This window comes from Aulostomus chinensis, chromosome 3, assembly GCF_037954235.1.
Source record: "Aulostomus chinensis isolate RoL2024-O1b breed Wild chromosome 3, RoL_Achi_v1.0, whole genome shotgun sequence".
Classification (NCBI taxonomy): domain Eukaryota; kingdom Metazoa; phylum Chordata; class Actinopteri; order Syngnathiformes; family Aulostomidae; genus Aulostomus; species Aulostomus chinensis.
In genome coordinates, this window is record NC_141322.1 from 21,662,278 (window position 1) to 21,676,795 (window position 14,518).

General features: G+C 42.3%; 1 protein-coding gene across 3 annotated transcripts in view; it reads right to left on the reverse strand.

Annotated features, from left to right (window-relative positions):
• The window catches only part of foxj3 (forkhead box J3), an 83,985-nt gene that overhangs the window by 18,257 nt on the left and 51,210 nt on the right, over positions 1-14,518 (reverse strand). For all 3 annotated transcript variants that reach the window (XM_086199658.1, XM_086199659.1, XM_086199656.1), the window contains exons 3-5: positions 6,286-6,360; positions 3,264-3,347; positions 1,751-1,852 (exon numbers count right to left, since the gene is read on the reverse strand). In XM_086199658.1, the coding sequence (XP_086055784.1) occupies positions 1,751-1,852; positions 3,264-3,347; positions 6,286-6,360 (261 nt within the window). The remainder of the gene's footprint in view (positions 1-1,750; positions 1,853-3,263; positions 3,348-6,285; positions 6,361-14,518) is intronic.

Genomic DNA, 14,518 nt, shown 5'->3' on the forward strand with positions numbered 1-14,518 from the left:
AAAGGGCCAGACTATTCATTAGCAAACAGACTTTAACAATTCCCTCTTTCCCTTCATCATCACACTTTAGTGTCAGAGGTTCATCACATTCTCGCAAATGTTGAGGGCTGCCTCAGAATACTTTTTTTTTTCAGCGAGGGGGAGAAGAAAAAACTGAGTCTATGTGAGAAAGGAATAATAAAAGAGAGAGGGAGACAATCTGGTGAGGAATGTCCAACAGTAGAGAGTAAAGAGATTCTCGCTGGTTCAGTAGTCATCCTGTCGCGTCTCCCATTGGTCTTTCTGAGAAGGCGGGAATGAGAGAGAGCGACTGGAATAGAAAGAGAGAAAAACAGAGAGGGAATTCCTGTGGCTTGGCACATTGCACCGAAAGAGGAGTGGCCTGTCGTGTGTTTACAATGTAAGACAGTGAGAAACAAGCGCTCTCTGAGGAGGTCAGGCTCACATTTGTTGCCATTCCACTTTATCTTCTGTTCCTTTTATCACCACAAGTTTGTTCTGACAATCAAGTTATCATAGAAAGGCAAATCAACTTCCCATGACTTCAGTGATCCTGTTTTTTTTCCAGGTTTTATGTTTTCTGCATGTAACTCTTACGAGTAATTTGACATTAGGTATTTGATGGAAGGAATCCAGAATCCTAACTGTCAGCTCTTTACATCGGGGCCTCATTATGCAGCCATCGCTGGTGGAAACTGGTGCTTTGGCTTGTTTGCAGCAATCACAGAGGAAAAGGGGTCATCGTTCCTCACACGGGGGCCCATCAATCTGTCTGCTACAGAAACATGAAAAACCGTGTTCTCTATTGAAACTCTTGTCAAAACAAGCAGAACTCCCCCCTAACATACTCTAAATGCATGTGCACACAAGTTTTAACACACACAGACATATGCTTAGACCTCTGCCTCAAACTCAGAGCTTAAGATGCCCCACCACATACACACCAACTCCTCTTTCCAATGAGCACCCCTGTTCATATTAAACCATTTTTTGTAACGCTTGCAGCAAATGAATAAGCGACTCTTGTAGGCTTTTTAAAAGTACTCCTGAGAGCTGCCCCCACTGGGCCCAGAGGATGAGAGCTTAAGGTTAAAAAGCCTATTTAAATTTCAGAGTGAGCGTGCACTCACAGCTAACAGCTAGTAGTCCCTGTAGCTTTCCTCTCTGATGTACAAGTGTTTCTAAGCTTTTTACACATAATACAAAAAAAATCTACTGAGAGCAGACGGAACCATCAGCAGGGATGGTCACCTGTGGTGCTGCAGCTTAATGTGGCCACAGAATGAGGGCGTGAACCTTCACTACAGGTGTGAATACCGAAACCCCATGCAGTGTGTGAATATCCTATTGCAAGTCTGCATGGGACTGTGTGAGGTCTCAGGTTGCAAAGTATCAATGTGGGCATCATATTGCTGTACGGAAGATAACAAGAGCCTGCTGCTTGTTGGTGTGGAGGAAAAAGGTGCTGCAGTGCTGTTGTGTATTTCGGTGTGGGTTGCATTGCAGAGAAGCTTTAGGCATATGAGCATGCACTTGTGTGTGTGTGTGTGTGTGTGTGTGTGTGTGTGTGTGTGTGTGTGTGTGTGTGTGTGTGTGTGTGTGTCTCTCTCTCTCTCTCTCCCCTCCACTAGAGTGCTCCTCTTTCTGTGGGAATAGTGCTGTAGGTGGTTGTGGAAGTGGGTGGGGTCAGGGTGCAGCCGTGTAGCCAGGTGTGTGATGAAGCTGGAGGCTGGATGGCTGGCTGTAGTACCTTGTTAGTCACAGTGTTGATTGCCAGCGTTGGAGAGGCACTTCCAGAGATCATACACTCCATCCCCAAAGACTCAGACTCCAGGCTGTATGGCGTAGAAGCCTGTGGGGGTCGGGGGGGGGGGTATGGAGGCAGACACACACAAAAAAATATCCAACATTATCCAATTATCAAACACACAAGATCGCATTTCAGGTTGCACTAAATTTTTCTCTTCACTGTCAGACACACATCCATATGCAAAAATAAGCAAAGACCATTCTCTTACGACTAAAACACCTTTATATAGGTCACATTTGAACTGTGTCTTTGAAAAGACGGAGACAGCCCTCATCCCCAACCTCACCTCACCTTCCACCCCACCCCACCCAACCCCACATAAGCACACACAGACGCGCGCACACATACACACACACACACACACACGCACACCCGCCCGCCCTCGTCTTGCTGTACACCCCGTGCTGTTGTGAAAGATAACTCTGCCATGCCTGTCTCCCAAAACTGCTTACTGTAAGAGGATTGGCTGCCAACAATACCATTTTTAATTCATGATAAACATAAATGAGATTTCACAAACTCTCACTTTCAGTGTCTGAGACTGTTAATGGAATGCCTTGTAGGCAGACAGCGTCTAGAGGGGGGGAGGGTGAGCACAGCGCCTGTGTCCTACGGAAAACACACTCTTCACGTGGTGCGTTCTTTTGTGTCATGCCTAAATGAACAGAAATTTATCCGTAGAGCTTTTGTTGATTCTGTTAGCAGAGCAGCATATTAAGAATATTGTATTTTTTTCCTCAAACTTTTCATTTCTTGTTTATAAAATCTCACACCAGCACGTAATGTGTTGAATGAATGCGATAGTATTTTGAAGCTGTAGGGCAATTACATGATCAGCATGTTAGCTTTTATGCTGTCTCAATGCTACGACAGAGACAATGGTATGCGTTAGCATGTGAGCAAGTCTGCCTCTCCAGCTTGGGGAAGGAGTCAAGAGCCTGCTGTGTTGGGATGCCCCAGGGCCAGATCAATCTGAGCAGCTCACTAAAACCTGTGCAGCTGTATGTAACGCTGGATGAAACCTATCCATAATTAAAGCCAAAAGCTCCCACTCAGAGTAGCCGGCGCACACAGCCCTGCATTAATTGACGTCTGTTAAAAAAAAAGTGAGTGCAGAATGTAATGTATGTAATGCCTGCCTGGGGCATAGTTTATTAATAAGGAGCCCACTTCATGACAGGCTAGCGAGGCAGCACGGAGAGGCAGTTACATAAAGTCTGGATATGAACTCCTGCTGAGTCTGTGTGTGTTTGTTTGCATGTGTGTGCCTGCATGTGGTAGAGAAAGAGTGGGAGAGAAAGTAGGGCCAAAGGAACAGAATATTGAGGCAGAAGTAGGGAGATGGAGAAAAAGACTCACAAGTAGAGATGGAAGCAGGAGCTTAAAGAGAAAACAATATGCATCGAGAAATGCATTTCCTTGGGAATATGCAATATTGTCTCACTACACTTACCCGCTCTCCAGACCGCGGCCTCTTCTTTGGCCGTGTGGGCAAGGCGTCCTCCTTTGGGTTGGTGTCAATGGCCCAGTAGGAGCCCTGCGGAGAGAGGAGAGCTGATAAAACACAATGGTTTGCTTTCCCACATGACATCCCTGCCATGTTTGCACTGGACAGAGGCGTTTCCTCCCCTGCCTCAAATGAGCAGCAGGCCTTTCATCAACAATAAAATTTACCTGCTTTGGTACATAATTTAAAACACAGATGGCAGTATTTGCTCTGCTTATGTCCTGCACTTATATCAGCACCAAGCTTTTATTTGAGATGATATCTGTGTGTTAACAGTTTGTGCGGCATGTGGGTGGGCTCTGTAAGTAAGAAAGACTTGGCTTTTCCTCCTCTGCGGCTGCTTCTAAATGAGAGGCTGGTGAGGGCAGCTGGCGGTGGTGAGATGCTTCTTTCTTGAAGCGGTACTTCCTCAGCCTCAGGTACTGAGTCAGTGTGCTGTTGCCAAGGATGAAGGCTCCTCAGTCTCAGCCCAGGAATCAAGGCAGCGCTGGCCCAGCCATGTTTCTTTCTTCTAAGGTCTGAGCAAGGCTAATCAAGGAGAAAACAGTTGGGGCTGGCTCTGGGGCTGTAGCTAGCAACTCTACAAGCAGGCTGCATTATTTATCTTTGCATTCGGCCCCATTTAATTTATTTTTCCAATGGTGTTCCTTCTCGAAGCCAACAGCAAGGCAGCTTACAGTTGTTAAAAATGAAATTTTTACCCCAAGGCCCTGCAAGTTCTGAATGTATTTTTAATATTTCATATGACCCCAGATAAAATATCAATTGTCAAGAGAAAGTGAGATCAGGACCTTTAAAATTACTTCCTAAGCAGAGAGAATAATTGATATTTCCATTAGAAATGCTCTCAACAACAGGAGAGGCCACAGAACAAACTGTACCTTGAGTATCTATACAATAACAGCTGCATACATTATGGCTGCTCTTGTTAAAAACTCACACAACCCACCGCTGCAATTGTTAAAATGAAAAGCCAGGGTTGGCCTATATTCATCAGGGGGTTAAAATGATATGTTTTAATATGTGCAAGGCTTTGGGGTCAATTAAAAGTTTCCTCTGAGGAGGGAATTATTCACAGCACAATCAAGACTAAAGAGAAAAAAAAACCTCATGTAGATGTACCACAGTTAAATGCAGAAGCCTCATCATTACACATTCCATGTTTTCTTCGTATAGCTTCACTAACAAATGTGTGCAAAGGTGAGACATATTGTCACAACAGGCAATCCATCTGTTTAAATATTCGTGTGGGGGGGGGGGCAGGAGTGCAGATGCAGATGCTTCAAAATTAGGAGTTACAGAAACAAAGCCAAGCTGGGTCATGTTTCTTTTAATTAGGGGGGAAAACACTAAGTCAACCCTCTTGGGAAAGGAGTTTTGTGTATTTCCCTATACTCACCCCAAGAGAGTTGACAGGGGAGTAGAAAAACATATAAAGTGCCATTAAATTATTCACAAATATACTGCAATATACTGTTGCAATGCCAGGCGAATAGCGTCCATGGAGTCTGGGGCAAGAACATAGCACAACCATGATAATCTGTATGGTCATAAACCAAAGGCTGCTATAAATACTTTTGAAAAAATACAAATCATGGTAACAGATGTACTCGACCTGCTCTCTTGCCGAAAATGACGCAGCTAATTTTCATACATCAACATGTCATCTACTTCCCCATTTGTGTGTAAATATAGGAAGGAAAAACATGACAAGTAAAGCCATTATCCTAGCAACTCCAGGCCAAGTCATTACACCAATTAGAATAAAGATTATTAACGGTAGCCTTCACAGGCTGCATTTCTACCTCCGAGGTAGACAGAGTGTGTATGCACAATACAAACTGTCATCTCTTACAACATCTCAGAGAGAGAGACAGACAGGGAGCAACATGACTCTCCTATCTCATCCAACCAGCAGTTTTCATATTCCTGCCACATTACAATATTGATGCAACATATCAAGAGCGGCTAGCGCCTCTTTGAAGTTGTCTTCGGGGGGGGATGGAGTGAGGAAAATTCCAAATTAAACATTAAGGATGCGAGCATGTTGGCCATGCATTTGGAATGGGATCCATACAGCAATAGATTATTTTGTATTTAGTGGAGCAGCTCCCAGGAGTGTCAATATCAGAGGATTACAGCAAAACATGAAATTAGCATTCAGTCCCCATCCTCTACACAGCTAGGCGTAGCTCCTCATGCATGTGTGTGTGTGTGTGTGTGTGTGTGTGTGTGTAATTATTTGTGCGGTTCCCTAAGCATATGTAGCATATGCTCTGACAGTGCTGGGATGAAAATCTAGGTTAGGCTACATATGGTGAGACCTATGCACACCATCGTACTAAATATAGGCCCATAGGCTGCTTCTTCATGAACTACCCAGTGGATCAGGGGAATGCCACTTATCAGGTTGATGTCACAGGAGATTTTGACATAAATTGGGCTGCAAAAGCAGCAGTGGGTGGTCCTACTGAGATTCAAATGTCAAATTACCATGTTGGACTATACATCCTTTAACAGCAAAGACAATAGGACAAGAGGAGATGCTGAGTAGAGAGCAAATTAGGTCTGATCCCCCCCATGAGTAGGAAAAATATTTACTCAATGCCCTAGGTTAATGCTTTAGGGACTAAATATTTCAACTTTTCCCTGGTGTGACTCCATCTCTCCCAGCCTGGCTTTTTTCACCTCACCCACATCGCCTGTCTGTGCTGGTCCAAAAAACTGGTCTCCTAGTCCTTCGATTTGAAATGCAATTCTGTGGGTGTGGGAGGTTCATAATAGATTACGAGCATGCCATACATTTCTAGACTGTCAGAGTCCTGGCAGCCTATCAAAGGTAACAATTTTCCACCACAGACTGCCAGCTCTGAGTACGAACTAGAAACCAAACAGAGGCTTCCATTTGTATTTTTAATAATGACAAGTTTTTTTTTTAATTTATCAAGATAACATCTAGAAGTCTCACCTTTCCTGGGTCATCTTTGGAGCGAGGCACTTTGAGAAAACACTTGTTCAATGACAGATTGTGCCGTATTGAGTTCTGTAGGGTAAAAACAGAGAGACAAAAAGGTGGAGAGGTGAGTGTACACATAAAAAAAAAAAACAGATGGCACAAGCAAGACGGCAGTACAGGAGTGAGAAAAACATAATTGCCAGCAGCAACAAGGACACACGACTTGTTGGCCTGTATCTTTGAGGTTTAGTTACACCTCCTGTCATCCAGGTCAGCTTGATTCAGTTGCACGACATCTGGCCTACAACTGTGTCCAGATTTCACTCAACACATATACAGAAGTTCAATCCATGTACAAAGCTATTGGGAAGCAATATCTTTCATCAATGTCCCACAAACAGTATTCTACTTGCACAACATATCAAATTCCACAGGAGCCAAAAATAGGAGCCAGAAGGAATCCCACACTGGGATGGATGCTGATACCAGGGCCTGATATTAATTAATGCTTCAGCGGGCTCTGTGGGGGCAGGAAATAAATTATGTAGATCATTTTGAAAGTTAACTCATTACAGTGTTACAAGCTACTCCATAGCGGTGAAGAGGGAGGTTCATCCAGCTGCCTCATTGGGGAGGCGAGGTGGGCTGAAGTAGCCACAAGGGCTGGAGAGTGATGCTCCAGGCCTGGGTTAACCAGGCACAGCCAGGCCCTCAGAACCAGCTGGAGGCAGGCCAGCCACAGAACCAATGGATGCACACGTTTCTCCACTCCACTTTATGGAGTGGTATTGACAGATGGCCACACTAAAAGCTGTAGGATTCTCTGATGATTTTAACAGACGCAGGAGATGAGTATAGAGTGACAGGGAGAGAGTCAGAGAGCTAGAGAGACCCCCAAGTGCACAAGATGGGAGCTGCTTGTTCAACACTATAGGCAATTATACCACAGGAGGGATGATAATGACAGTCTCGTTGTGATGCTGTCAATCTCACTGCTTAAATCACTCTGAAATGCCAATGCAATCCAGAATGAGTCTAACAATGTTCTTCAGAACAGAAAATACAGAGGTGTGGGGGGGGGGGGGGGACTGTGGCGTTCAGTTTTTGCATACTTAAGTGAAAAAAAGGTGATTTGACAGATGATGATGAAGGTTTCCACAGGGAATTAAAATTTATACCAAGATGGAACAATTAAGATTCAAATTTAAAGGTACCAACTAAAAACAAACATTGTGAAAGCTTTCTATGCACATTCCACTCTTCCTTTTAAAAAAAAAAAAAAAAAAAAAGAGGTGAGAATGAGCAATATAAGGTGGTGTTGTGCCAGAGGGGAAAAGTGAAACTAAACCCAAAATCTATTGTTTAGTATCTAACACTTGCCCCTGCAGGACTGAGAGACTGCTGGTGAAAGTTTACTGAAAGAATTAATGTAACTTAGGATAGATTCCAAAAATTCTCTTACAACACTAGGTACCTGTTCAAGAGTACATCCAGTTCAGGTTCAAGACTCTGGCTTTAGCCGACAGGGAGCTGCTGATATTCCAAAAGTTCTACTACACCTACACACTGGATATACAAGAAGAGAAAGCTAAAATAACATTTCCTTCTCAAACAAGGCTTGGGAAAAATCTCAAACATTGCCTCAGCTCCTGGTCAAAACCACACCACAATGCATTTATGAAAAAAGGCCTCAAACCTCAAATTTTGTTCACATTGCTATCTACAACACTTAAGTGGTCTGAATGCTGGGAACAAGGATGTCATGATACCAGAAATTTGGTAGCCGTTACCAATACCACGGAATGTCTACCAATCGCGATACCAAATTTGATGTGAAATACAGCCAAACAATTAACTGAACTGCAAATGTAAGCCTGTGCAATTAAATGATTAAACAAGATTCTTTAAATATATTTCTTCCATTTCCAGTGCCATGGATTTGTTAGTTAAATCATTATCATTTCTTAAATGGACCTTCACAAACCCTACATTTCAATAACAATTATAATAACCAGTAATTTGCAAAAAAATAATAACCAAGCAAGTAGAATCATACCACACAATATGCAACATGAACTTTTCACCAAATTATGCAGCACTAATGTCAGAGTATTTCATCCATCAAATCAATTCTAAATTAATAGTTATAAAGTCTGTCTTCAAATATGGCTCCACCTGGATATGAGGCCGCAGCTGCAGCTTAAAGACGCCATTGTCACCTTGGCAGAGTCAACAGTCTAGCATATGCAAGCGTGCAGAACTTGAGAGCTGATCACAACAACGACAACACATAAACCTGACTGGGGTTCGTCTCTATAAAAACATAGGTGCTCATCCAAGGACGAGCCTGGCTCCTTAACACAGGCTGCTGGCAGAGTACAACTATACAGGATTTGTCCTTTTAGTCATACTCTATCCCTTACGTTGTCACAGTTCAGCAGTGCGTGATCATGCATAGTGGATGGTGACAAACAGATATGAGGCTCTCAGTTTAGCCAGCCTATGCCACTTTAAAACCCTGAGACATGTTCAACAGGGGAACGTCTGAGCTGGAGGGTGTGTGGTGCATGCTGAACAATGCCATACACACTTAAGTACTTAAAACGTTTTTTTTTTTCCCCCTAAGCGTGTGTGTCTCTAGTGTGTGTGCTACATGGTGCCTGGCAGAGAGAAGCAGCTGAACTGGCACAGAGAGGTGGCTCTGTCCATTAAGGACCTTTTGCTGTAACTAAATCATTGATATAGTCAAACAGCCAAGGCCTGCTACTACATTAGAAGTTTACTTTTTAATGAACTCTGCCTGCCTTCTCTCTTCTCCACCTGACAGACCGCATCTGTTGCAATATCTCAATGTTTGCCAAATCATTGCTTTACACTGCTGTCGACCGATGTTGGGGTGTGAAACTAGCAGACAGACTTTAAAATATTACAACTGCAGCAGAGGAAATGAAATTAAATACGATGACAATAAATGTTGCTCCAAATGATTGATCGTAGTGTATTTACTAATTAGAAGAGAAAACAAAAAGCAAAACAATGACTGCCTAATACATTCAAAAAATAAAAAGCACTCTGAGTGTATACTCTGCCAAGCAAAACTTTAGGCCTTTGGCACTTTTGTGCTCAGGCCTTGATTAAAGCTGCAAGCAGTGACGTCGCACTGCATGATCTGTAGAGGAAGAGGGAGTTGAAATCAGATAATATCAGAATTTAACAAGAAGGAGCAGACTAATTTGTGAACTGTGGTAAAATTAAATTTCATGTGTCAACTACGTGGCGAGGCACTTCGTATATGTTAAGTTGCTGTACATCACCTGAAAACACCACACTGTAATTCCAATGAAAATGCTTGTTACGTCAGGGATTACTCCTATTCCCAGTAGGTGGCACTATAATTTAGATTCAATTTATAGACGTCTTAAGATTATCAAATGTTTCCAAAAGTTTAGATAAAATCTGACCATCTAGGGTTCAGTTACAGTGTTTTTTGTGTTCAATGGTGAAATATCAAAATCTGACACCACCTCGCCACAGTAGCAATGTCACCACCACCATCAGCACATTCTTATGGTGTTTTTGACCAAATATGAGATTGATCAACCCACTAGAAGGAGTACATGAAAGGGTTAAAAAAGTAATTTCCTTTAATGAATTGGGAAAAAAATTTAGCAGACCTCTTCACAGAGTTAGGAACATCTGCCTTTGCGTTTGCTGACAAAGAGACAAATGCCACTGAAAACATGACATCCTTGGCAGAGGTATAAATACACAGCTCAAATGATAAACTTGTGTATAAGTAGATCTAAAGTACTACAGAGGGAAACAAAGTAGGCATAAGAGGTCAGAGGCTGTGAATAGTGGTACATAAAGTGAGTCAGACAGAACCCACTGCAGGGGTCCTGTCCAAGTACTGCCCAGCATCTACCTGCAACCACCACAGAACACTTCATATCCTTCCTTAAAACAAGCTTGCCTCCTACACACACACACACACACACACACACACACACACACACACACACACACACACACACACACACACACACACACACACACACACACACACACACACACACACACACACACACACACACACACACACACACACACACACACGCTAGAATGTGTCTCCTAACAAATGGCGGTGATTTAACACACCAGGACAGCAGTGGAGGCGTAAGCAGCTCCGCCCTCACTAACCCCCCTGCTGAGGAGCGCTGCAGCTCAGCAGAAGTGCCGCCAGGGGAAAGTAGGTCAGTCTGACCTCTGTGCTCGGTGTGTCAAACGCTTAAAGTGAGCTAAAGGGACAGGCCATGTCAGAACCCAGCTCCTCACAGCTGGGGAGGAGGAGGCCCCCTGTGTGCATGGACAGAGACCCAAGGGAGCCAACTCGGCATGCTGCAAAAGACACACATGCTGTATACATCCCATTTATGACATAGGGACGGTCACCAGCCACTGAGGGCGTGGAGGTATCATACTTTGCTCAAACGTGAATACTCAAAATCTGTGGCTCTATACAACAAGTTTCTGCCCTTCAGCCCCTTTGCACCATCTTTCTGCAACTTTATACCTCTGGACAAAGAAAAAATAAGATGTGTGGGGGCTCTCACCAACCAATACACTTACATTTCCCACAACTTACAAAAAGCAACAAAGAGGTATTAGTCCAGCTGTGAGTGTACTTCAAACATTCCTAGGACTGAGCAAGAACCTGAGATGACCTAGAGGTGCTCTAAAAGTGTTTTGATTAAACTCAGAATCGAGGGGAACTTAAATGCTGCTGGATTTGCTGCCTTTGTGATCAAAGGGTTTGCAATAGCATTGCAGTGTGTGGGAAAGCAGGCAGTGGTGGAGAAGACAAAATTAAGGATGGTCCGTTTGTCTGAAATGAGGGAATGCTTTGTCAAACAAGTGGACAAGAAATTTATTTGCTTCAATCAACAGGTTAGAAATCATACTGTAAACACTAAAATACACAATGAATGAGTCTTTGCATAATAAATAATTAATCACTTAACTTCCTCAGAATACCAATTGGAGACAAATCCTTTTTTTTTTTCTATATGAAATGATCAACTCCTTAAGAATTCCTTGACTGACCAATCAGGAGTCAATCCAAGTATTTCTTCGAGAGGGCACTGCTCTTGGTTCAAACTTTTTACCTCAGACTAACACAATCAGCAATGTGCCATCGGGTATCGCAGCCCAGCCAAGTTCCTGGGTCAGCAGCAAGAACAAATGATGCCAATGCACTGAATATATGTGAACAGCTGGAGAGATGAATTTGATCAGGTACACTGCGGGGGGTCATGCAGTGTGGCTGACAAGTAAGTGATGTTAGCTGCTCTAACAATACGGCACTTTGCAATACACTTCATTGTAAACTATAACAACATTGCTGAACAACTAGGGATGCCTAACTTTAAAAACAAACTGTAAATACACAACCAAAGGTTCAAAGTAGGTCCACCCCCACGGAGAAGAGAAAAGTTACATGCACTATCACAATGGTAACCATAAATGACAGCAAAAGGCACTGGCAACTATATTCTATTTGTGCTTTTTTAAAATTCATGACATTTATCCTTCCCGTGAGCTACCATTAACACCTACAACACACCAAAACCATGACTGAAAAAAAAACCACAGCAGAAATCAAACCAAGGACTTGCTAAATTGTTGCACCCATATCAAGTACCAACCTAGTAAGTTGTAAACTGCTCTTTTAACATCAACCAAAAAACACACTTAGAGTTTAGCCAAGCTACAAAAGACTGGTGCAAGCCGTTTAAAAAATGTGGGAGCAAACCTGGGGCAAGATGAATACATGTTTTCATCAAACTGAAAACGCAGCATGTAAACCTTATCCTGTTGTGGAAATCTCAGTCTCTGTATATGTGCACAGGACTGATTTGCACTCCAACAATTATCCATAAATGTAGAATGCTCTGCATCCATGTGATTACAACTGAATGATCAATGATTCATGTAATGATGAACTAATAATCCATATTGAAATAGACTTTACCAAGTGCTTTACAATTGAAGACCAATTGAAAAGGTCATTAACAGGGAATGAAAGGCTCAAATTCAAATTTCACAAAAATGAGAATTGTACATTATGAATGAATCTGGAATTCCAACATGTGCTTCTGAGTATCAATAAAGCACTCACTGAAATTGGCACACAATTTAAAAAGGGTAAATTTCACCTGGACAAGGGAATTTTATGCCATAGAGAAGTGAAAGATTAATGGTTTTAACAGAACAGTAACAGTTTCAAACAGTCTCAACAAGCTCAGGTCAAGTGACAACCCAGTGGTTAAACATTGCATGATCTAAGAAGTGTTCATAAGGGAAATGTTCACAGGGAAAAATGATTCCTGATCAAATGACAGGTTAAATAGAAGGTATATAACTAAAATGTACAATAGCAAGCTCAGAGTTAGGCAATGATAGTTTGGGAGACATTGTATCTAATTAGAGTGTTCTTCTGTGTGAAGTTCATCCCATTTGTGATATAATTACATATCTTTTCACTTACAAATCACTTTTAACTTACTAAATAGAAATAATCTACAACAGGGCTTTGACTGAAGAAATGTGCCACATGCAGCTATTCCACAGGCCTGTCTTGCCACATCTATTTAATATCTTGTACGAAGCCTGTGTGCAGAGAGGAACTGATAAATCAGACAATTCAAAGAAAACATTCCTGCAAGGACCACTGCTTGGAGGATAGGACCTCACCCTCTAATCGACCCCTCAACAAGTCTGAATGATGGAAGGATATAAAAGACTGGAGCCACTGCTGATGGATGCTTCAGATATGTTCAAAATACAGAAATAAGATCTCTTGGATGAATGACTGGAGTGGGGAGGGAAGAACAGGTCACTGAGTGGTTGACTGAGTGCTTGGAAATGATGTTTTGGTGTTTCTGGAGTCACACTCAGGCTTGCCTCAAGAAGATTTCCCTGCTGTTCTTCAAACCTCAAAGCCCCTCCCTCTGGGTTATATGACAGACCTTACGATAATTTTGGATCAGATGTTTGAGGTACAGATTTTTGAATGGAGAGAGTATGGTATCCCTGCGTAAGACTTTTTTTTTTTTAATAGAGTTGAAGCATATTTAGAAATACATCAAGAATGAGACGAAGTCCATTAAATCATCAGGTCTACAAAATTATATCACAGTAGAGAGAGGAAGACCGAAAGATAGAAAGACAAAGATAAAGAGATAGAGAGAATGAAAGAAAGAGGAAGAACGAACGAACGAAAATCATGCAGGAAACACTCATGTTCATGCTCTCTCTCACACACAGGTAACTGTATTTTTAGGCCTCTGTTTTTTTTCATAAGGACCCTGTGGCATGCCCACAACACAGAAAATACACCTCAGCCTTGGGGATCTGCACTGAGGCCACGGAATGTAGCACATTCGCTGGCTATTTGTAGTGGGTGTGGGAAGGCATGTGGGATGCCACAGCATACACTCAGCAAGGCACTGCATAAAACAGTATGTTTGGACGCAGGTAAAGACAGATCAGTTCTCCAGGTGCAATCAACAGATGGATTCATTCTGCAGAGCTGGACAAAGTGTTGAGATTTTTTTTTCAGCAGGCCATCCTTATTCAAACAAATAGCAATTACTGATAAAACATTAAAATAAATTAGATATTAAGAACAGACATAATTGACAAGCTGTATGATCATTTGAAATTTGAAGAACATATACCACGCCCTCAAAAACTAAAATTATATTTGTCCAACCCTAAAATCTTTTTACCTGTGAGAGGGGCTATAACTGAAGGTCACCTGATTCCTTTGACTGACAGGACGGAAAAACCTGCAGTGGTTTGCAGTTAAAAACCGCTATTACATGCTCTTCCAACATACTCATTTACCAACAACACAGCAAAAACTAGAAAGCTCTAAATGTCTGAATTTAAAGTGTAATACAGTTAATCTTAATTTTTTTGGGACCACTTTTGATGACGACCCCTTTCCTCTCTCACCAACACCAAACTGTCAGACGCCGACACCAAGTCTACAAACACATGCTGCCTGACAAGTAGCAAATCTCTCTTGCATCTCGCAAAGCTACCAAGAGACCAAAAACCAACACTCAAATACCAATGAAGTCGACTATAATGATTTTCTACTAGACTTTTTAAACCATTTTCAAAGGCATTTGATCTGCCTCCCTGGGCATCTAGTAAAGTGTTGGCATGCTATGTTTGA